At 48.2% G+C, this 23,484-nt stretch overlaps 1 protein-coding gene and 7 non-coding genes across 8 annotated transcripts; all 8 read right to left on the bottom strand.

Annotated features, from left to right (window-relative positions):
• Positions 1-5,933: 5,933 nt before the first annotated feature.
• On the bottom strand, positions 5,934-9,147 carry LOC123062438 (acidic leucine-rich nuclear phosphoprotein 32-related protein). Its single transcript, XM_044485959.1, has 2 exons — positions 8,600-9,147; positions 5,934-6,497 (listed from the first exon to the last, which is right to left on the bottom strand). The coding sequence occupies exons 1-2, from the start codon at positions 8,975-8,977 to the stop codon at positions 6,240-6,242; spliced, it is 636 nt and encodes a 211-aa protein (XP_044341894.1). The 5' UTR covers positions 8,978-9,147; the 3' UTR covers positions 5,934-6,239.
• LOC123063895 (small nucleolar RNA Z122) lies at positions 6,673-6,758 on the bottom strand. Its single transcript, XR_006430597.1, has one exon. It is a non-coding gene; the product is annotated as a small nucleolar RNA Z122 (small nucleolar RNA).
• Positions 6,796-6,883, bottom strand: LOC123063896 (small nucleolar RNA Z122). Its single transcript, XR_006430598.1, has one exon. It is a non-coding gene; the product is annotated as a small nucleolar RNA Z122 (small nucleolar RNA).
• LOC123063906 (small nucleolar RNA Z119) lies at positions 6,979-7,073 on the bottom strand. The gene has a single exon (XR_006430605.1). It is a non-coding gene; the product is annotated as a small nucleolar RNA Z119 (small nucleolar RNA).
• Positions 7,111-7,210, bottom strand: LOC123063907 (small nucleolar RNA Z119). Its single transcript, XR_006430606.1, has one exon. It is a non-coding gene; the product is annotated as a small nucleolar RNA Z119 (small nucleolar RNA).
• LOC123063910 (small nucleolar RNA Z119) lies at positions 7,377-7,477 on the bottom strand. The gene has a single exon (XR_006430608.1). It is a non-coding gene; the product is annotated as a small nucleolar RNA Z119 (small nucleolar RNA).
• On the bottom strand, positions 7,510-7,609 carry LOC123063909 (small nucleolar RNA Z119). The gene has a single exon (XR_006430607.1). It is a non-coding gene; the product is annotated as a small nucleolar RNA Z119 (small nucleolar RNA).
• Positions 7,644-7,738, bottom strand: LOC123063911 (small nucleolar RNA Z119). The gene has a single exon (XR_006430609.1). It is a non-coding gene; the product is annotated as a small nucleolar RNA Z119 (small nucleolar RNA).
• Positions 9,148-23,484: the final 14,337 nt, after the last annotated feature.

Raw genomic sequence — 23,484 nt, 5'->3', positions numbered from 1 at the left:
TCAACGCACTGAGCGGTGCATTAAGGACATAGCCCTTCTGTGCAGCAATGAGGACAATCCTCAGTTCACGGACCCAGTCCGCATAATTGCTACTGTCAACTCTCAACTAAATTTTCTCTAGGAACATATCTAAAACAGTAGAACCAAAGCGTGAGCTACGACATAATTTGCAAAGACCTTTTGACTATGTTCATGATAATTAAGTTCATCTAATCAAATTATTCAATGAACTCCCACTTAGATAGACATCTCTCTAGTCATCTAAGTGATACATGATCCGAGTCAACTCGGACATGTCCGATCATCACGTGAGATGGACTAGTCATCATCAGTGAACATCTTCATGTTGATCGTATCTACTATACGACTCATGTTCGACCTTTCGGTCTTCCGTGTTCCGAGGCCATGTCTGTACATGCTAGGCTCGTCAAGTTAACCTAAGTGTATTGCGTGTGTAAATCTGGCTTACACCCGTTGTATGCGAACGTTAGAACCTATCACACCCGATCATCACGTGGTGCTTCGGAACAACGGACCTTAGCAACGGTGCACAGTTAGGGGGAACACTTTCTTGAAATTTTAGCGAGGGATCATCTTATTTATGCTACCGTCGTTCTAAGCAAATAAGATGTAAACATGACAAACATCACATGCAAATCATAAAGTGACATGATATGGCCAATATCATCTTGCGCCTTTGATCTCCATCTTCGAGGCGCGGCATGAACACCATCGTCACCGGCATGACACCATGATCTCCATCATCATGATCTCCATCATCGTGTCTTCATGAAGTTGCCTCGCCAACTATTACTTCTACTACTATGTCTAACGGTTAGCAATAAAGTAAAGTAATTACATGGCGTTTTCATTGACACGCAGGTCATAAATAAATTAAGACAACTCCTATGGCTCCTGCCGGTTGTCATACTCATCGACATGCAAGTCGTGATTCCTATTACAAGAACATGATCAATCTCATACATCACATATATCATTCATCACATCCTTTTGGCCATATCACATCACATAGCATACCCTGCAAAAACAAGTTAGACGTCCTCTAATTGTTGTTGCATGTTTTACGTGGCTGCTATGGGTTTCTAGCAAGAACGTTTCTTACCTACGCAAAACCACAACGGTGATATGCCAATTGCTATTTACCCTTCATAAGGACCATTTTCATCGAATCCGATCCGACTAAAGTGGGAGAGACAGACACCCGCCAGCCACCTTATGCATCAAGTGCATGTCAGTCGGTGGAACCAGTCTCACGTAAGCGTACGTGTAAGGTCGGTCCGGGCTGCTTCATCCCACAATGCCGCCGAATCAAGATAAGACTAGTAACGGCAAGCAAATTGAACAAATCATCGCCCACAACTACTTTGTGTTCTACTCATGCATAGAATATATGCATAGACCTAGCTCTGATACCACTGTTGGGGATCGTAGCAGAAATTCAAAATTTTCCTACGTGTCACCAAGATCAATCTATGGAGATACTAGCAACGAGAGAGAAGAGTGCATCTTCATACCCTTGAAGATCACAATGCGGAAGCGTTACAAGAACGCGGTTGGTGGAGTCATACACGCAGCGATTCAGATCGCGGTCTATTCCGATCTAAGCGCCGAACAACGGCGCCTCCGCGTTCAACACACGTACAGCCCGGTGACGTCTCCCACGCCTTGATCCAGCAAGGAGAGAGGGAGAGGTTGGGGAAGACTCCGTCCAGCAGCAGCACAACGGCGTGGTGATGGTGGAGGAGCGCGGGACTCTAGCAGGGCTTCGCCAAGCACTACGAGAGACGAGGAGGGAGAGAGGTAGGGCTGCGCCAAGAGGGAGATCAAATCATATGTTGGGCAGCCCCAATACCTCAAGTATATATAGGGGAGGGGAGGGGCTGCGCCCCCATCTAGGGTTCCCTCCCTAGGGGTGGCGGCAGCCCCAAAACCCATCTAGGGTGGCGGCCAAGGGGAGGGAGAGAGGGGGCGCCCTAGGGTGGGCCTTAAGGCCCATCTGGACCTAGGGTTTGCCCCCTTCCCACTCTCCATGCGCCTTGGGCCTTGGTGGGGGGCGCACCAGCCCACCTGGGGCTGGTCCCCTCCCACACTTGGCCCACGCAGCCTTCTGGGGCTGGTGGCCCCACCTGGTGGACCCCCGGGACCCTCCCGGTGGTCCCGGTACGTTACCGATAGCACCCGAAACTTTTCCGGTGACCAAAACGGGACTTCCCATATATAAATCTTTACCTCCGGACCATTCCGGAACTCCTCGTGACGTCCGGGATCTCATCCGGGACTCCGAACAACATTCGGTAACCGCGTACATACTTTCCCTATAACCCTAGCGTCATCGAACCTTAAGTGTGTAGACCCTACGGGCTCGGGAATCATGCAGACATGACCGAGACAACTCTCCGGTCAATAACCAACAGCGGGATCTGGATACCCATGTTGGCTCCCACATGTTCCACGATGATCTCATCGGATGAACCACGATGTCAAGGATTCAATCAATCCCGTATACAATTCCCTTTGTCTATCGGTACGATACTTGCCCGAGATTCGATCGTCGGTATCCCGATACCTCGTTCAATCTCGTTACCGGCAAGTCTCTTTACTCGTTCCGTAACACATCATCCCGTGATCAACTCCTTGGTCACATTGTGCACATTATGATGATGTCCTACCGAGTGGGCCCAGAGATACCTCTCCGTTACACGGAGTGACAAATCCCAGTCTCGATTCGTGCCAACCCAACAGACACTTTCGGAGATACCCGCAGTGCACCTTTATAGCCACCCAGTTACGTTGTGACGTTTGGTACACCCAAAGCATTCCTACGGTATCCGGGAGTTGCACAATCTCATGGTCTAAGGAAATGATACTTGACATTAGAAAAGCTTTAGCATACGAACTACACGATCTTGTGCTAGGCTTAGGATTGGGTCTTGTCCATCACATCATTCTCCTAATGATGTGATCCTGTCATCAACGACATCCAATGTCTATGGTCAGGAAACCGTAACCATCTATTGATCAACGAGCTAGTCAACTAGAGGCTTACTAGGGACATGGTGTTGTCTATGTATCCACACATGTATCTGAGTTTCCTATCAATACAATTCTAGCATGGATAATAAACGATTATCATGAACAAGGAAATATAATAATAACTAATTTATTATTGCCTCTAGGGCATATTTCCAACAGATAGAACACTCATCCCCCATTGGCATCGAGACACCAAAGAGAAAAGATGATGCTAACGCGAGGATCCAAGCTCGAGGAGGGCACTGGCAGCATAATCATCCTCATCCTCAGGGATATAGCAAAGGCGGGGGTTGGAGTAGTTTGTGGCAATATTGTCAACGTCCTCACGACTAGGTGGTCGAGCCTCTCTCTAGTGTTCTCTGCCTTAATTACCTTCAGCTCTCTCCACATCTTCTTCCTGCAGTTAACGTCCCTGATGTGAGGCCTGGCACTGGACTGACACATCTTGAACAAGTTGTTGAACCCATGGAAAAGCATGTTCTTCTCCTTCTTGTTGAACGGAGGAGAATAAGCAATAGTGTGAGCAAAGCCAGTGGGATCATGTGTGATGGCACCTCATGATGAGGAACCACCCACCTTAGTAGCAACAGACACCTTCCTGGGACTGGGCTTCTTATGCACTAAGTGTAGCATATCATCATGCACCTGAGGTCTGGAGTTGGTGAATCTAGTAGGCAGAGAGATAGGCAACTTCTGCAAAAGCTTATCACAGCCAGCAATCTTGGCCTCAATGAGAGCATGGATGAATAGTGTAAACACAGCTGACTTGTTGTCAAACACAGAAGTCCTCATCTCCTCAAACATGAAATCGAGCACATCGACCTTCTTATCCTCATAGTCATAGACAAGAAAGTCAATAGTGGTGCCCCAAAACTCATCAGACGAACCTGTCTTGGGGGACAAGGAGTTCTGGAAGATCTGACGAAGAGTGTCATATTTGGACAATAGCTCCCGGATATCGCCAACATCAGTAATATGAGTCCCCTCCTTATACGCAAAAGCAAGGTCCCTTCTGTGAGGAAAGTGTTGAAACATTGTGCCATAGCCCTCCTGAGGCTCAGAGGAGAACTAATACCCTGTGATAGTAGTTAAGTCAAATTTGGATGCCCTCAAAGTAGCACCCTGTGAGCGCCACACAAATGAACGATTAGATCTCCTGTCAAATACACGGTGGCATAGAACTATAGTATAAAGAACCTCATTGTAAGCCTTGTTGAACTACAAAAAGCGAAGCAAATCCATGCTTCACAGAACATGATACACATCAGGAAAAAGATCAGTGCGAGTGCGGATGTACTCCATATCCAGAATGCGTTGGGGAGCTACCTTGTGCTTCTTCACTCTTAGAACCTTCTCAAAAGTGCGGTGTTGAAACACTTTGGTCTTGTACCTGTAATATATGTTGGTTTGGTATTCCTGTTATCAAGTGAATGTGTGCCGTGAGATATGATCTCTGGGCTGGCGCACATCACAGTCAATTGAATGAATTTGTGTGTGACGGTGTCGATGCCAAAGATGATGTTGTCGAAGCTATAAAAGTTGGTGCGTCCAAACAGGTTTGCTAGACCCGTGGACATGTCGGGACAAAGGCACGCATCAGTGTTGTTACTTGTTAGTACCAAGTGTGCGTAGATGGGGACCATCATGAATTTACACCATGTTCGAGGGACTAGCAGAAGAGGCCTCTGAAACAGTTGTGGTGCAAAATGCCATGTGGGTAGAAGATGATGACGTTTCCCATGGTTCTCCAAGTAGATGAACTAGTCTGTGAAGAGACGATGACGCTAGCGAGGAGCGTGTATTGGAAAAATAAGGAGGTGTTTTCCATGGAACTCGAGGTAGCTTGAAGGGCCACATTGGTCGCCTAGAAGCACGGTGGCGGTGTGCAGGGATGGGGATGTAGACTATGTGCGGCAACACTACGAACCGAGGGAACAATGTAGCTGCCGCTCATGAGTCGGTGCTTCGATTTGTGATAAGCTCCTTACTCCTTCACCCAATTCCTTCCAATCTACATAATTGTGCTTTGATTCGTGATAAGCTCTACACAAAAACGATGCACGTCGATGTTGTGATTCCACTCCCACGATCGGTTACTAGTTTCGCTTACTGTAATTCTTCAATTTCATGTTCATGTTTGGGTCCTTACGATAGGCCGTTTGAAATTTCCTTTGAGTGGCTTCCCCTCACCATTCCACACAATTTTCTAGTTGTAAGTTTTTTGTTTCGACAATTGTAAACTACTAAATCTATATCTCCTACGAATCAACATGTGATTAAATAGTTAAGAGGGCAGTGATATTTTCAGTCCACCAAAATTCAAATCCTAGATTTGAGATTGATGCTCGCATTTTTTCAAACACCCCAGCCGCCACGACTGCATCTAGCAGACGGCCTGGTGACAATCGCGATTGAAACAAAGGACGAAGGATTGCCTTTTGCGACTGTAGAAGAATTTCTGTGGATTCCTCCAGTGCACTCGTGAACTCTACATGAACATGCCGGACGCTTCGACAGTACCGGCCCCCTGTCTGGCCATTTTGCGTCCTAATTAACATCCATTTATTTTATCTGTGTACCCCGAGCTCTCGAATCTCCAATATACAAGAGCAGAACGAGTACTTTGGTTGAACGCCTGCAATAGTGGTAGAGTAGCAAGCAGAACGGGATTACGAAATCATGAAGCCAGAGCTGACAGCCATGACACTAAGCGAGCAATGGCACTGTGATAGAATTAATTTAATGTTATCAGGCTTGTTGAGGGAATCCAAAGAATGTGTAAGTGCCAATAGCAGCAAATGTTTTCTAAGCGCTCAAACAAAAATAGTACCAAGAGAACTGTAGGTCAGAGCAGAGACAACAGTAAAATAACAGCAAGCTAGTTCAAGAGAAATATCATGAAAACAAGATTCAGAACAGAGCATCCACATTCCACAGGTTTTAATCAGAAGCTACACAAGCATATAACAAGCCCCATATCTAATGCTCATACAGAAGTTCCCCGAGGCTGTTAATCAACATCAGCAGTATGCACTAACAACTAACATGGGTAGACTCAAGTTCGAGCTGCTACACCTACCACAGATGTCCTAAAGCTACAGCATTTACCAACAACCCTCTCCGTGAGGATTATTTTCCTTCTTGGCCCAAGCAGAAAAGATACCAGATCAGCAAGAACAAATTGACTATCGCTTTGATGGAGGCTTCTCATCATCATCACCATCATCATCACCGTCATCATCATCTTCATCCTCCGCGCCAGACCTCTTCCTCTTCGAAGAGGATTGCGCCTTGACAGAATCCTCACCATCCTCAGCATCATCATCCTCAATCTCCTCGTCCTCAGCACCATCACCATTTTCTTCTGGCTCAAAGTCACTGGAATGCTCTTCGTCTTCAGCACGGCCAAGCGGCTGCACCAGATATTCAGTTCCTAGCTCCTCCTGCCACAAACAACAGTGCAAGGGTCCAAATTAGTTTGACTGATCACAACGATGCTAGTTGACTATTATAGGAATGTTCATCACAGTTGAGAAGGGCAAACCAATTATTTGGTGGACAATCAACATAAATCAACTAGTGACAGATCAACATAAATTAGTAACAGTTTAACTACAGTTTGGGATCAGACTGACGTGCAATTTCTCATCATTCTGAATTATCCATAAAGGACATCTGAGATGAAATAATCATCATTTCCCATATAAAAGTGGATACTACTAACAAATTAGTAAAAAACCATAGGGGATCAGACTGACGTGCAATTTGTCACCATTCTTTTAAAAGCCCATTTAGGACATATCTGAAGAATTAATCATCATTTCCCCAATGAAGGTAAAACAAATTGACACAACAGCCAAGATAGCAAGCATAGCCTACATACAGCTTCTCACCAGTAGCCCAAAAAAATTCTACCTAGTAGTGCTTTGGATCAGATAGGCAAATCAGTAATTTTGCAACACATGGAGAGCTCTAGGCTCATCCTCAGAAACAGCCTCTGATATTCATCATCTCCTAGGCAAAATAGAAGAGAAAATATAAAGTATTTGAATGGTAATTTGGATCAGATAGGCAAATCAGTACTTTTGCAACATAGGTAGAGCTCTGAGCTCATCCTCAGAAACAGCCTCTGATATTCATCATCTCCTCAGCAAAATAAAGAAAAGAAAATGAAAGTGTTTGAATAGTAAGTTGGATCAGATAGGCAAATCAGTTATTTTGCAACATAGTAGAGCTCTGGGCTCAACCTCAGAAACAGCCTCTGAAATTCATCATCTCCTTGGCAAAATAGAAAATAGAAAATAGAAAGTGTTTGACTAGTGCTTTGGATCAGATAGGTAAATCAGTTATTTTGCAGCATATGAAGAGCTCTAGGCTCATCCTCAGAAACAGCCTCTGATGTTCATCATCTCCTCAGCCAAATAAAGAAAAGAAAATGAAAGTGTTTCACTAGTGCTTTGGATCAGATAGGCAAATCAGTTATTTTGCAACATAGGAAGAGCTCTAGGCTCATCCTCAGAAACAGCCTCTGATATTCATCACCTCCTCAGCAAAATAAAAGAAATGAAAATGGAAGTGTTTGACTAGTGCTTTGGATCAGATAGGCAAATCAGTCAATGTGCAACACAGGACAAGCTCTAGGCACATCCTCAGAAACAGCCTCTGATGATCCTCATCTCCAAGCACACATGGAACAGCGCCAGAAAGAAGGCCTACTACCAAATCTGACAGACCTACACTAAATAATTCGCATATATAGGTGTATTTGGATCTGAGTGAGAAACAAGAACTAGGCCTACTATCAAATCTGACAGATCTGCACCAAATTGGTTGCATATCTAGGTGGCTTTGGATCTGAGTTGGAAATAGTGAGATTTCCTGCAGGCAAGATACCTTGGAAGACCGCAAGGCAGATCTAGTACAGTAAGATAATTCATAGATGGCATATCATAGCCCCATCTCTATTGTGTGGCCTATAGGTTAACAGCTCAGATGGAAAACCATCCCTAAACAAGGATTTTTTTTTCTTTTAACAACTAAATATAGCAAGTATATCGAAGGGGACATATACTTTGTCCTTGACTATTCTCGGAAAAGGGACGTGGTTCTGATCTGATGGGCTACACTGCAGACCACACAACAACGGACGGCCGGTGGATATGCCAATTGAATGTCAACTACCACACAATGGAAGGACAGGTAAAGGTTGAACGGTATAGCAGAGTACAGTCGACAAGATCTAAACGAACACAGAGCAGAAAAGCCTGCAGGTTGAGCAAAAGAAAAAAAATCCCAATTTCTAAATCTATCTAACTAGCCAGATGCAACTGTCATACTTACTTTTTACAGATCTAAAAATATTAATCGACAGCCACGAGAAATCCGGTTTCTTTGAGGAAAGCATGTATCAACAAGATCTGAAGACAGATCTGGAATTTCTCTAGCATAACGAAGTATATGTTCATAGAGTAAACGTAACCGAAAGTACTGAGACGGCACATATTTTAGATGCCAACAAAATTACAAGACGATGAGAAATTTATACCTCAGGCTCCTCCTCCTCGTCGACTTCGTCGTCGTCCTCCTCGTCATCATCGTCGTCGTCGTCGTCGTCGTCATCGTCACCACCCTCCTCTTCGTCGCCGCCGCCGTCGTCCTCGTCGGAGATGTCGACCACCTGCTGCGGCGCCGACCCCTTCTCCTCACCCTCCACCCCCTCGTCATCGTCATCTTCCCCATCGTCGTCGACTTCGTCGTCGTCGTCGTCGCCATCAACCGCCTCCTCCTCTTCATCTCCCTCGTCGTCCTCACCCTCATCATCCACATCCACCACCTCTTCCGCCGACTTTTTGGCGGCGGCCGCGGCGGCCTTGATGCGGGCGATCTCCGCCGCACGCTCGTCGCCTTCAACCGCCGGCTTCATCTCCTCCACTCTTCTACTACACACGAACTCTCGCGAGAAAATTTCTCCTCTGGTTTAAGTTGGTGTTGTGGTTGTGGAAAATTCAGGGGAAATTTTGGGCGATTTGTAGCCGGCGGGGAAGAACAAGAGGGCCGAGAGGCCTCTAGGTTTGGGCGGATGGGCCAGCGCAGATCCTGGTCGTTGGGTACAAGAACAGGCACGCGGATCCATGACGTGGCGGAGGATCGGACGGCTGCGAGGGATTTGTTCGTGGGTGGTGAGAGCTCGTGAGGTGGGGGGAAACGGCTAGGGCTGACGGCAGCGTAAGGATTTGGACGCGACTAACGCCAGAGCGACACTAGTGTGCTTTGGGCCAAAAACCGTCGTTCTTTAGGCCCATCCCATAGATGGTTGCGTTACACACACGTAACCAAAAGTTAGCCCACTCAGCAAAGGAAATTCCATTGCAAGTCCCACCAAACGGGACCTCCTGGGAACAAAATTTTGAAATTCTGAACATTTTCAAAAGTACACTTTTTGAAAAACATGAATAAAAATTGAAATTCCAAAAGGCGAATAAAGTAAGAAATTGTGAACAGCAATTGAAGATTTTGACCATTTTTGGAAAAAGTGAACAAAATTTGAAATTCTAAACACTTTTTTAAACAGAAAGTGTTTTTGAAAACATGAACAAAAAATTAAATTCCTGAGCATTTTTATGAACATAATTTGAATATTTGTGGGTAAAATTTGGAACAAAAGATTGAAATTCCAAAAAATGAAAAAACATAAACTTTTTTTAATTTCAATTTTTTAAAAATATTTCGAACATTTTTTGCAAATTGAGAATTCATGAAAATAAAAAATGATAAATAGAAAACCAAAAAAACTAGAAAAACAGTTAAAAATAAACCTGACATTAAAATCCATGTTCAAGAACCTTCTAGAAGGTCCCCAAAACCGATAGAAAAAACGTAAACATGTCGTTGTGCTAGCTAATGGTTTGACCTATTCTGTCGCTCGGTCACTCCTCTCCATATGAAGGGTCGACACTTTGTCACAACCAAATAGGGTTCTCCTACCAAACCTCATCTCCTTTTTTGACACCTTAGGGTTTCTTGTTCCTTTCACTCATCGTTGATCGATGTTAGGACCTTTCTTTACCCCTTATCTGGATCCTTCTCTGTTTGTTTCGCTCGGGCTGACCAAAGGGAGATCTGGTACCCTTTATTGCCTTAGTGGTCTAGGTTGCGAAGGATTAGCATGGGATGTCTCGATCTAGTCTCCTTCCCGCCAGTAGCTCCCATGCATGGATCATCTGAAGTTCTTGAGCCGGCACATGAGCCTGACGTGCAAATTTATGACATCCATGACATCTGCGAACTATGACCTCTACATCTGCATGAGATGTTAGCCAGTAAAAGCCATGTCGAAAAGCCTTCACGACCAGAGACCTTGAGCCGGCATCATGACCACAATTGCCAGAATGAATTTCTTTGAGAATCTCATGGCCTTCCACAAGAGAAACACAATGCTGAAAAACACTTGTAATACTTCTCTTGTGTAACTCGCCATTGACTAAAGTCATAGACTTAGACCTCCTAATAATCTGACAGGCGATGGTTTCCTCTTCAGGGAGCTCGCCACAAGTAAGATAAGCCAGGTAAGGTATTGTACAATCTGGTGTCGTGGGGAAAGATGCAACAAGAGCTGCCTCTGGGACAGGAATAGCAACTTCTTCCTCCGTTGGTAGTTTGACCGACGAGTTATGCAAAACATCCAGGAAATTTTTTGGTGGAACGGGCTTGCAATGAGATCCCAGGCGAGACAACGCATCTGTTGCCTCATTGAGCTGGCGGTCAATGTGATCAACTTGGTATCCTTTGAAATGACCTGCGATGACTGAGGGAGTCCTGGATTAGGGGTGTCCGGATGGCCGGACTATACCTTCAGCCGGACTCCTGGACTATGAAGATACAAGATTGAAGACTTCGTCCCGTGTCCGGAAGGGACTTTCCTTGGCGTGGAAGGCAAGCTTGGCGATACGGATATGCAGATCTCCTACCATTGTAACCGACTTTGTGTAACCCTAACCCTCTCCGGTGTCTATATAAACTGGAGGGTTTTAGTCCATAGGACAACATACGCAACAACAATCAGACTATAGGCTAGCTTCTAGGGTTTAGCCTCTCCGATCTCGTGGTAGATCTACTCTTGTACTACCCATATCATCAATATTAATCAAGCAGGACGTAGGGTTTTACCTCCATCGAGAGGGCCCGAACCTGGGTAAAACTTCGTGTCCCTTGCCTCCTGTTACCATCCGGCCTAGACGCACAGTTCGGGACCCCCTACCCGAGATCCGCCGGTTTTGACACCGACATTGGTGCTTTCATTGAGAGTTCCTCTGTGTCGTCGCCGTCAGGCTTGATGGCTCCTACGATCATCAATGGCGATGCAGTCCAGGGTGAGACCTTCCTCCCCGGACAGATCTTCGTCTTCGGCGGCTTCGCACTGCGGGCCAATTCACTTGGCCATCTGGAGCAGATCGAAAGCTATGCCCCTGGCCGTCAGGTCAGATTTGGAAGTTTAAACTACACGGCTGACATCCGCGGGGACTTGATCTTCGACGGATTCGAGCCACTGCCGAGCGCGCCGCACTGTCACGACGAGCATGATCTAGTTCTGCCGCCGAACAGTGCCCTGGAGGCCGCACCCGCATCGGCTTTGACCCTTAATTCGGAGCCAACTACGTCGATCGAGGATGGGTGGTTGGACGCCGCCTCGGGGGCTGCGATCCCAACGGCGATCGAGCCGAACACCAGCCCCGCACTCTGCGAGACTCGTGACTCCAAGGAGCCGGACTCCTCTCCGGACTCCGAACCCTTCGCGCCTCTGCCGATCGAATCCGATTGGGCGCCGATCATGGAGTTTACTGCCGCGGACATCTTTCAGCACTCGCCCTTTGGCGATATTATGAAATCACTAAAGTCTCTCTCTTTATCATGAGAGCCCTGGCCGGACTACGGCCAGCGAGATTGGGATACGGACGATGAAGAAATTCAAAGCCCACCCACCACCCACTTTGTAGCCAATGTCGACGATTTAACCGACATGCTCGACTTCGACTCCGAAGACATCGACGGTATGGACGCCGATGAAGGAGACGATGAAGAACCAGCGCCTATTGGGCCCTGGAATGCCACCTCGTCATATGACGTATACATGATGGACGCACCAAAAGATGACGACGAGGAGCGGAAGGATGCACCGAAGGCTTGTTCCCTCGAAAAGCAGTCAAAGCGGCGACGCAAGCGCCGCCCTAAATCCTGCCTCGACAAAAATAGCGATCACACAGACCCAGCGCTGGAGCAGGGCGAACCGCTGCCGGACAACGGCAATCCGGATAATCAAACCGAACAAACAAATCCTATCAAGGATAATGGTCCGGACGACATAACGCCGGACAGGCACCCAGAGCAGCAGACTGCCCGTAAAAGGCTTGTTGCCACCGCGAGGAGTCTGAAAAAGCAGAAGCAAAGGCTCAAGGCCGCGCAAGACACACTCCAAATCAGATGGAGTAAAATACTCAACATAGCAGCAAGGTACGGCGACAATCGCCCCTCCAAGAGCTACCCAAAGCGGAAGCTGCTACCCGAATTCGATGAGGAGGCCTCAGACCCCCACAACCAAATATCAAAGCAGCCACCTGGTCGGATAGACGACCCCTCTACCAACACAGAGCGGCATACAACGCCGCTCACAATACAACACGCGACCCATGCGAGGGCTCGCACCCAAAGGATGGCGCAACAAGATCCATCTATGGACCACGCAAGCGCGCCCCAGCATACAATGCAACACAACAAACATCCGAACAACGCGGTACACCCAGCTACAGGGGTGCCACACACCCCCTATGTTTCACCGATGAGGTGCTGGACCATGAATTTCCAGAGGGATTCAAGCCCGTAAACATAGAGGCATACGACGGAACAACAGACCCTGGGGTCTGGATTGAGGACTACATCCTTCATATCCATATGGCTCGAGGAGATGATCTCCACGCCATCAAGTACTTACCCCTCAAGCTCAAAGGGCCAGCTCGTCACTGGCTCAAAGGCCTCCCCGAAAGCTCCATTGGAAGTTGGGAAGAGCTCGAAGACGCCTTTCGGGCAAATTTTCAAGGGACTTATGTCCGACCTCCGGATGCGGACGATTTGAGTCATATAACTCAACAGCCCGGAGAGTCAGCCCGAAAGCTTTGGAACAGGTTTCTTACTAAAAAGAACCAGATTGTCGACTGTCCGGACGCCGAAGCCTTGGCAGCTTTCAAGCATAGCGTCCGTGACGAATGGCTCGCCAGACACCTCGGCCAAAATAAGCCGAGAACGATGGCCGCATTAACAAACCTCATGACCCGCTTTTGCGCGGGTGAGGACAGCTGGCTAGCCAGATGCAGCACCAGCGACCCCAGTACATCTGAAGTTAGAGATGGAAACGGGAAATCACGGCGCAACAGCAATAACAAACGCCGGAATAAAGAAGACAGCACGAAGGGCACGACAGTAAATGCCGGATTCAAAAGCTCTCGGCCAGGTCAAAAGCCGCCCCCTAAAGGCACCAGGGATGAACTGTCCAGCCTCAACAAAATTCTGGACCAAGTATGTCAGATCCATAGTACCCCTGGTAAACCTGCTAATCATACCCACAGAGAATGTTGGGTCTTCAAGCAGTCCGGCAAGCTCAACGCCGTACACAAGGGGGAGGATACACCAAGTGAAGACGAGGACGAGCCTCCCAAGCAAGACACGGGGGAACAAAAGAAATTTCCACCAGAAGTCAAAACAGTAAACGTGTTACACGTGATCAAGGGAAAAAACAACACGGCACTCCCAGGAAAATATACCCAAGTGCCTGTCACCGCGAAGTCCTGCCACTGGTCGTCTCAACCGATCACTTTCGACCATCGCGATTACTCAGCAAGTATCCGACACGCAGGATGGGCTGCCCTGGTATTAGACCCAGTAATTGGCGGATATCACTTCACACGAGTCTTGATGGACGGCGGCAGCAGCCTAAACTTAATATATCAGGATACAATCCGCCGGATGGGGTTAGTCCCAACACAAATTCGCCATAGCAATACTACCTTTAAAGGAGTAACGCCAGGCCCAGGGGCTCGTTGAACAGGCTCCCTCCTACTACAGGTTATATTCGGCTCCCCCGATAACTTCCGTCGCGAGCATTTAACCTTCCACATCGCTCCGTTTCAATGTGGCTATCAAGCACTGCTCGGACGTGAAGCTTTCGCTCGCTTTAATGCAATACCACACTACGCCTCCCTCACACTCAAGATGCCCGGTCCACATGGCATCATTTCAGTGAACAGAAATATCAAGCGATCTCTGCGCGCCGAAGAGAGTGCGGCTGCCTTGGCAGCCGCACACTAAAGGCGCCCGGACCAGTGAAAGCATCCAAATAGGTCGTCAAGACCTCAGACACAACTAATCAAGTCCGGCGCCGCTATTTATACCGAATAAGTGGTCAAACCCCTATTTGTCAATACAAGGGGCTCAACGCGCGTAGACAAGTGGCAATTTCTTATCATCTTCAATTATACATGGTTTCTTTAAAAACTATCTTTTTGCACGACAACTTTTTCACTTAACTTCCTCTCTTTTACAGACGATCATCGTGCTACACCCGTCCAGGATACGGCACAACGGAGACACAGGCGCAGACGTGCAGCAGGGACCCGCTCCAAGGATTCTTTTTAGATTAAGACCCTGCGTAAACCTTTTTTACTGTCTCTTGTTGATACATATCCACCGTTGAGAAGGATGCTGACGTCTTGGCATGTGGCCACGCCAGAACAATGCACGTACCTGGACACAAGGGGCTTCTTACAAAGGCCATTATTTAGGCCCGGTTTATACCACAAAGACCGAATACCTTAGGGAGTGTTCGGCGTCGCGAGTTTGGCCCTATATGCATCAGCTCCGAATCATTGTCTTTGGTCAAATGTTGGGTTTGCCCGGCTCCTGTGTTTTGGTGCCTTACGTTCCGCTTTACCGGCTAAGGTAGCACCAGGAGAACTACTGCGATTGTGCCCTGGTTCATCCGGACGAGCACCTCAGTAGAGAAAGCCGAAAACTGACTGTCATGATATAGCGTGAGACTGGTCAACCACTCGATGACCTGTGGGAATGTTAGAATTCCTCCGCCTTAACGAAGGGCCGTTTTCCGGCCAGGCATGTACGCACCCCGGAATCGGGAGAGTGCGGAGCCACCAGGGGCTATCTAGTAGCCCCACTGTCAAACTCCTATGGCTAAGTGAAAGTGCTAAAGCATTATAGTCCGGTTGCCTCGCTCGCTCCGCTATCACCTCCTTAATAGGACCAAGACGTTGGGTTAAGTGTGAACGCGTGTTTTTGCGAGCACCTCCGCATTATATGCGTGGGGGTTGAAGCCGACGACTGCAATCTTTCAGGTTATACACATGTATACATAAACGGCCGCCCAGGAGGCATCATATTACTTTCAGGCAAAAGTATAAAAATAGCCTTATAAAAATTTATAAAAGCATTTCGCTTACAATGAGATTACATATCACTCAAACATAATATTTTTTGAGCACTGGGTCTCTATCAAACGGGCACCCTCAAGAACTTCTTCAAAGTAGTGCTCAGCAGCCTTTCGACCTATGGCCGAATCCCGCGCTGCAACATTGGTAGCATCCATCTCCGCCCAGTATGCCTTAACACGGGCAAAGGCCATCCGTGCGCCCTCTATGCACGCCGACCTCTTCATCGCATTAATGCGCGGCACCACGTCAAGGAACTGCTGCACCAAGCTGAAATAGCTGTTCGGTTTTGACCTTTCCGGCCATAGCTGATCCACAACAGACCTCATGGAGAGTCCGGACAACCTATTTAGTTCGGCCCATTCGGCTAATTGGTCAGTCAATGAAAGTGGACGCTCGGGAGAATGGAATTGTCTCCAAAACAGCTGGTCTACTTCACGGTCCGTCTGACCCTGGAAGTACTTGGCCGCATCGGCAGCGCTCGCCGCCAAATCCATATACACATCCTCCGAACTCCACAGCCGATCCAGAGGGGCATACCGTGGATCTCCGAACTTCCTCCGCAACATAAAGGATTTCCCAGCTACAATATCCCCGGCTTCCCGCAGCTCCTCCTTCTTTGCCCTCATAGCAGAGCGGAGGTCTTTTCTCGTCGCAGCAGCCTTCTCAAGGTCCGATGCCTTCGCTTGGTTTTCCTTTTCAAGAACCCGACAACGGTCGGCGGCGGCTTTTAATTCTATGGCCATCTTGGCCATCTTGTCTCGGCTCTCGCCATGCGCGGCCTTCTCGGCTTGCAACTCTTCGGCCGCCTTCAAAGCAGCCGCATTACCCAACCTCGCTTGTTCCTTGGCTCGGGCAAGTTCTGCCCGCAAGGCTTCAACAGTGGCAGCTCCATCTGCAGTCACAACATATTAAAGATACTGGCATCATGCTGCTCTTCCTATGTGGCGTTTACCAGATAATGACACTTACCCTGTGCCTCGTCAAGCCTTTTGTTAACAAGCTCGATGTCGGCGTCTGCCGCATCCAACTGCCGTTCTAAATGGGCAAACTCGCTAGTCCGGCTAGCCACCGGAGCTTCCATCACCTGCACATAGAGGCAGTATGGTTATTACCTGGGAATATGATCCTCTGTTCGTCGTCGTTTCCGACGACAACCAGAGTCTCAGGGGCTACTATCTACACAGGGCACACCTAGCATGTGCAGGACTATCATACATTCTTTTACGTACCTCAAAGCCTGTCAGTAGACTCATAAAAGCTTCATGCAATCCGCTTTCGGCGGACGATATTCTCTCCATCACCGTATTCATCAGCACACGGTGTTCATCTGAGATGGCCGCTCGCCCCACCAACTCCCTCAGAACATCCGATCGCACACTAGACGGTGCCGGACTCTTTTGTCTGCTCTCTTCGGGAGCCGGACACTGGGAGCTTCGGGGGTCAATGGGATTATCTTCTGGCCTCACCGGACTCGGAGAGGCCCTCCGTGACGACACTTCAGGGTCGCCCGCTTCCGGAGCGGAGGAGTCCGGAGGAGGCGTTTCGCTCTCCATCATCTCTGGAAGAAGATCCCCCGAAGACGAGCTCATTTGAGAGGGGCTAAGGCCCGAACTGCAAAAATATATGCGGTGGTTATCTTCTCAGAAGAAAAAGATGGCATATCTGTACTATTAAAGTATTTCGGGTCACTTACGACTCGCGGGAGAATTGATCCCCCCGCGGACTTTGTGCGGCAACGGCGCCCCCCAAGGTAGGACCCTCTGTGGGAGACTTCTTCTCCCGTTTGGAAGCTTCGGCTTCCGAATCCCCGGGCGCAGTCCTTTTCCTCTTCTGGTCATCTTCCTTCATGGAACCGCTCGCTCCCTCGGCTAGAATGCGCAGCGTTGGGGGCCCGTGTCCGCCCGCGTTATCCTCCACAGTATCTTCCTTCAAGGGCTCCGGGCAAGGTGCGGTCTGGAGCATCTTTTCCAATACCGGATTTTCCAAACCCTCAGGGAGGGGGGCCGAACACCGAATCAACTTCGCCTTTGTTAGCCAGTCCTGGTCAAAAAGCGAACTCTCAGAAATAACTTCGTAACAAAGGAGAGATAGTATGTTCGGCCGGAAGATGCCTTACCTGTTCGGCGGCGCGGTTACTACTCAGGCCCACGTCCTCGGTGATTTCCGGACATTCCACCTGAGGTCCGAAGAATGACTTGTACATCTCCTCGTGCGTCAGGCCGAGAAAATTTTGAATGACACGCGGTCCCTCGGGATTGAACTCCCATAGGCGAAGAGGCCGGCGTTTGCAAGGCTGGACTTGACGAACCAGCATAACTTGTATTACCGCAACCAAACTGAAATCTCCATTGAAGAGATCTCGAATGCGGCTTTGCAGTATAGGCACGTCCTTGGCTGGACCCCAGCTCAGACCTCTGCTGATCCATGACATCAGTTGTGGTGGAGGGCCCGAGCGGAAAACAGGGGCGGCCGCCCACTTGGCACTTCTAGGAGCCGTGATGTAGAACCACTCCTGTTGCCACAATTCAGACACCTCTGGGATGGAACCTTTGGGCCACGGAGCTCCCGTCATCTTGCGTATTGAGGCACCTCCACACGCTGCATGTTGCCCCTCGATCATCTTCGGCTTCACTTCAAAGGTCTTGAGCCATAGGCCAAAGTGAGGGGTAACCCGGAGGAAGGCCTCGCACACGACAATAAATGTCGTGATATGAAGAAAGGAGTCCGGAGCTAGATCATGGAAGTCTAGCCCGTAATAAAACATCAAACCCCTGACGAAAGGATCCAGAGCAAGGCCTAGACCTCGGAGGAAGTGGGAGACGAACACGACGTTCTCGTTGGGTTCAGGGGTGGGGACGGCCTGCCCTCGGGGAGGCAGCCGATGCAAAATCTCGGCGGTCAGATATCTGGCCTCCCTCAACTTTTTGATGTCTTCTTCCGTGACGGAGGAAGGCACCCATCGGCCTTGAAGGCTAGATCCGGACATGACTGAAGGTTCGGAGCACCTGACCTGAACTTCGGGCGTTTGAGCTTGAGGTGGGGGAAGGATTCGATTGAGCACGGGAGGGAAAAATAAAAGCCTTGTCCCCTTTATAAAGAGGGTGAATATCAAGCGTCCTCTCCGTGTCCGTTTGGACTTGCCTATAATCTAGGAGTCCTAGAAGCGGTTGGGTTACCCACGCCCGTATTGATGAGAATCCCGGAATAAGGGGACACGATCTCTGCTTTAACAAGACGTGCCAAGGAAACCGCCTCGCATGACGCGCTGAGGTGGGATAATGAAACGACTCGGATAAAGGCTTGGCCGTGGTGTGTCACACTACGGAATACGTCAGCAGATTAGATTTGTGTAAATATTATTCTCTCTATGGCAATATGTGGAAACTTATTTTGCAGAGCCGGACACTATCTTTGTGTTCAAAATCTTCTATGAAGTACTTGGAGGAGGAACCCGCCTTGCAATGCCGAAGACAATCTGCGCGCCGGACTCGTCGTCATTGAAGCCTGGTTCAGGGGCTACTGAGGGAGTCCTGGATTAGGGGGTGTCCGGATGGCCGGACTATACCTTCAGCCGGACTCCTGGACTATGAAGATACAAGATTGAAGACTTCGTCCCGTGTCCGGAAGGGACTTTCCTTGGCGTGGAAGGCAAGCTTGGCGATACGGATATGCAGATCTCCTACCATTGTAACCGACTTTGTGTAACCCTAACCCTCTCCGGTGTCTATATAAACCGGAGGGTTTTAGTCCGTAGGACAACATACACAACAACAATCAGACCATAGGCTAGCTTCTAGGGTTTAGCCTCTCCGATCTCGTGGTAGATCTACTCTTGTACTACCCATATCATCAATATTAATCAAGCAGGACGTAGGGTTTTACTTCCATCGAGAGGGCCCGAACCTGGGTAAAACTTCGTGTCCCTTGCCTCCTGTTACCATCCGGCCTAGACGCACAGTTCGGGACCCCCTACCCGAGATCCGATGGTTTTGACACCGACAATGACCGTAACAACGTGTCTGTAAGCCGCCATGAGAGGATCTTCGGAGCCCCAAGTCCCAGAGACCTGTTGAGCAACTAAATCTGAGTCGCCCAGACACCTGACTCGGTCGAGGTTCATTTCCTTAGCCATACAAAGCCCATGAAGCAAAACCTCATACTCAGCTGCATTGTTAGTATAGGGAAAACATGAGTCTCAAAACATAACAAATTTTATCACCTCGTGGCGAAGTTAAGACAACTCCAGCCCCCGAGCCTTCCAATTGTCTGGAACCATCAAAGTGTATTGTTCAACACCTATTGTCTAGCTTCTCTTTGGGGACTTGTAACTCATTCCAGTCATTGATGAAATCCACAAAAGCCTAAGATTTGATAGTTGTCCAAGGCGCATGTTGGAAATATGCCCTAGAGGCAATAATAAAAGTATTATTATAGTTCCTTGTTCATGATAATTGTCTTTTATTCATGCGATAACTGTATTATCCGGAAATTGTAATACACGTGTGAATACATAGACCACAATATGTCCCTAGTGAGCCTCTAGTTGACTAGCTCGTTGTGATCAACAGATAGTCATGGTTTCCTGGCTATGGACATTGGATGTCGTTGATAACGGGATCACATCATTAGGAGAATGATGTGATGGACAAGACCCAATCCTAAGCATAGCACAAAGATCGTGTAGTTCGTTGCTAAAGCTTTTCTAATGTGAAGTATCTTTTCCTTAGACCATGAGATTGTGCAACTCTCGGATACCGTAGGAATGCTTTGGGTGTACCAAACGTCACAACGTAACTGGGTGGCTATAAAGGTGCATTACAGGTATCTCCGAAAGTGTCTGTTGGGTTGGCACGAATCGAGACTGGGATTTGTCACTCTGTGTAAACGGAGAGGTATCTCTGGGCCCACTCGGTAGGACATCATCATAATGTGCACAATGTGACCAAGGGGTTGATCACGGGATGATGTGTTGCGGAACGAGTAAAGAGACTTGCCGGTAACGAGATTGAACAAGGTATCGGTATACCGACGATCGAATCTCGGGCAAGTACAATACCGCTAGACAAAGGGAATTGCATATGGGATTGATCAAGTCCTTGACATCGTGGTTCATCCGATGAGATCATCGTGGAACATGTGGGAGCCAACATGGGTATCCAGATCCCGCTGTTGGTTATTGACCGGAGAACGTCTCGGTCATGTCTGCATGTCTCCCGAACCCGTAGGGTCTACACACTTAAGGTTCGATGATGCTAGGGTTATAAAGGAAGTTTGTATGTGGTTACCGAATGTTGTTCGGAGTCCCGGATGAGATCCCGGACGTCACGAGGAGTTCCGAAATGGTCCGGAGGTAAAGATTTATATATGGGAAGTCCTGTTTTGGTCACCGGAAAAGTTTCGGGTTTTATCGGTAACGTACCGGGACCACCGGGAGGGTCCCGGGGGTCCACCAAGTGGGGCCACCTGCCCCAGAAGGCTGCGTGGGCCAAGTGTGGGAGGGGACCAGCCCCTAAGTGGGCTGGTGCGCCCCCCACAAGGGGTCCAAGGCGCAAGGGAGAGTGGGAGGGGGCAAACCCTAGTCCAGATGGGCCTTAAGGCCCACCTAGTGGGCGCCTCCCCTCTCTCCCCCTCTTGGCCGCCTCCCCAAGTCCCATCTAGGGCTGGCCGCACCCCTTGGGGTGGGAAACCCTAAAGGGGGCGCAACCCCCTTCTCCCCTATATAAATAGAGGCCTGGGGCTGCCCATAACAGATGAGAACTTCTCCTCTTGGCGCAGCCCTACCTCTCTCCCTTCTCCTCATATCTCGCGGTGCTTGGCGAAGCCCTGCTGGACTACCACGCTCCTCCACCACCACCACGCCGTTCTGCTGCTGGATGGAGTCTTCCTCAACCTCTCCCTCTCTCCTTGCTGGATCAAGGCGTGGGAGACATCACCGGGCTGTACGTGTGTTGAACGCGGAGGTGCCGTCCGTTCGGCACTAGGATCTCCGGTGATTTGAATCACGACGAGTACGACTCCTTCAACCCCGTTCTCTTGAACGCTTCCGCTTAGCGATCTACAAGGGTATGTAGATGCACTCTCCTTCCCCTCGTTGCTGGTTTCTCCATAGATAGATCTTGGTGACACGTAGGAAAATTTTGAATTTCTGCTACGTTCCCCAACAGTGGCATCATGAGCTAGGTCTATTGCGTAGATTCTTTGCACGAGTAGAACACAAAGTAGTTGTGGGCGTTGATTTTGTTCAATATGCTTACCGTTACTAGTCCAATCTTGTTTCGACGGTATTGTGGGATGAAGCGGCCCGGACCGACCTTACACGTACTCTTACGTGAGACAGGTTCCACCGATTGACATGCACTTGGTGCATAAGGTGGCTAGCGGGTGCCAGTCTCTCCCACTTTAGTCGGAACGGATTCGATGAAAAGGGTCCTTATGAAGGGTAAATAGCAATTGGCATATCACGTTGTGGTATTGCGTAGGTAAGAAATGTTCTTGCTAGAAACCCATAGCAGCCACGTAAAACATGCAAACAACAATTAGAGGACGTCTAACTTGTTTTTGCAGGGTATGCTATGTGATGTGATATGGCCAAGTAGAATGTGATGAATGATATGTGATGTATGAGATTGATCATGTTCTTGTAATAGGATTCACGACTTGCATGTCGATGAGTATGACAACCGGCAGGAGCCATAGGAGTTGTCTTTATTTATTGTATGACCTGCGTGTCATTGAACAACGCCATGTAATTACTTTACTTTATTGCTAACCGATAGCCATAGTAGTAGAAGTAATAGTTGGCGAGACAACTTCATGAAGACACGATGATGGAGATCATGATGATGGAGATCATGGTGTCATGCCGGTGACGATGATGATCATGGAGCCCCGAAGATGGAGATCAAAAGGAGCAAAATGATATTGGCCATATCATGTCACTATTTGATTGCATGTGATGTTTATCATGTTTATGCATCTTGTTTACTTAGGACGACGGTAGTAAATAAGATGATCCCTTACAAAATTTCAAGAAGTGTTCTCCCCTAACTGTGCACCGTTGCTATAGTTCGTCGCTTCTAAGCACCACGTGATGATCGGGTGTGATGGATTCTTACGTTCACATACAACGGGTGTAAGACAGTTTTACACAGCGAAAACACTTAGGGTTAACTTGACGAGCCTAGCATGTACAGACATGGCCTCGGAACACGGAGACCGAAAGGTCGAGCATGAGTCGTATAGTAGATACGATCAACATGAAGATGTTCACCGATGATGACTAGTCCGTCTCACGTGATGATCGGACATGGCCTAGTTGACTCGGATCATGTAATCACTTAGATGACCAGAGGGATGTCTATCTGAGTGGGAGTTCATAAGATGAACTTAATTATCTTGAACATAGTCAAAAGACATTTTGCAAATTATGTCGTAAGCTCACGCTTTAGTTCCACTGTTTAGATATGTTCCTAGAGAAAATATAGTTGAAAGTTGACAGTAGCGATTATGCGGACAGTAGAAAGCTTATGTCCTTAATGCACTGCTCAGTGTGCTGAACCCCAAACGTCGTTTGTGGATGTTGCGAACATCGGACATACACGTTTTGATAACTACGTGATAGTTCAGTTAAATGGTTTAGAGTAGAGGCACCAAAGACGTTTTTCAAAACATCGCGGAACATATGAGATGTTTCGAGGGCTGAAATTAGGATTTCAGGCTCGTGCCCACGTCAAGAGGTATAAGACCTCCGATGATTTTCTTAGCCTGCAAACTAAAGGAGAAAAGCTCAATCGTTGAGCTTGTGCTCAGATTGTCTGAGTGCAACAATCACTTGAATCGAGTGGGAGTTGATCTTCCAATAAGATGGTGATGTTTCTCCAAAGTCATTGCCACCAAGCTGCTAGAGCTTCGTGATGAACTATAACATATCAAGGATAGA

This window comes from Triticum aestivum, chromosome 3A (genome assembly GCF_018294505.1).
Source record: "Triticum aestivum cultivar Chinese Spring chromosome 3A, IWGSC CS RefSeq v2.1, whole genome shotgun sequence".
Classification (NCBI taxonomy): domain Eukaryota; kingdom Viridiplantae; phylum Streptophyta; class Magnoliopsida; order Poales; family Poaceae; genus Triticum; species Triticum aestivum.
This window is presented reverse-complemented; position numbering and strand designations above follow the sequence as displayed.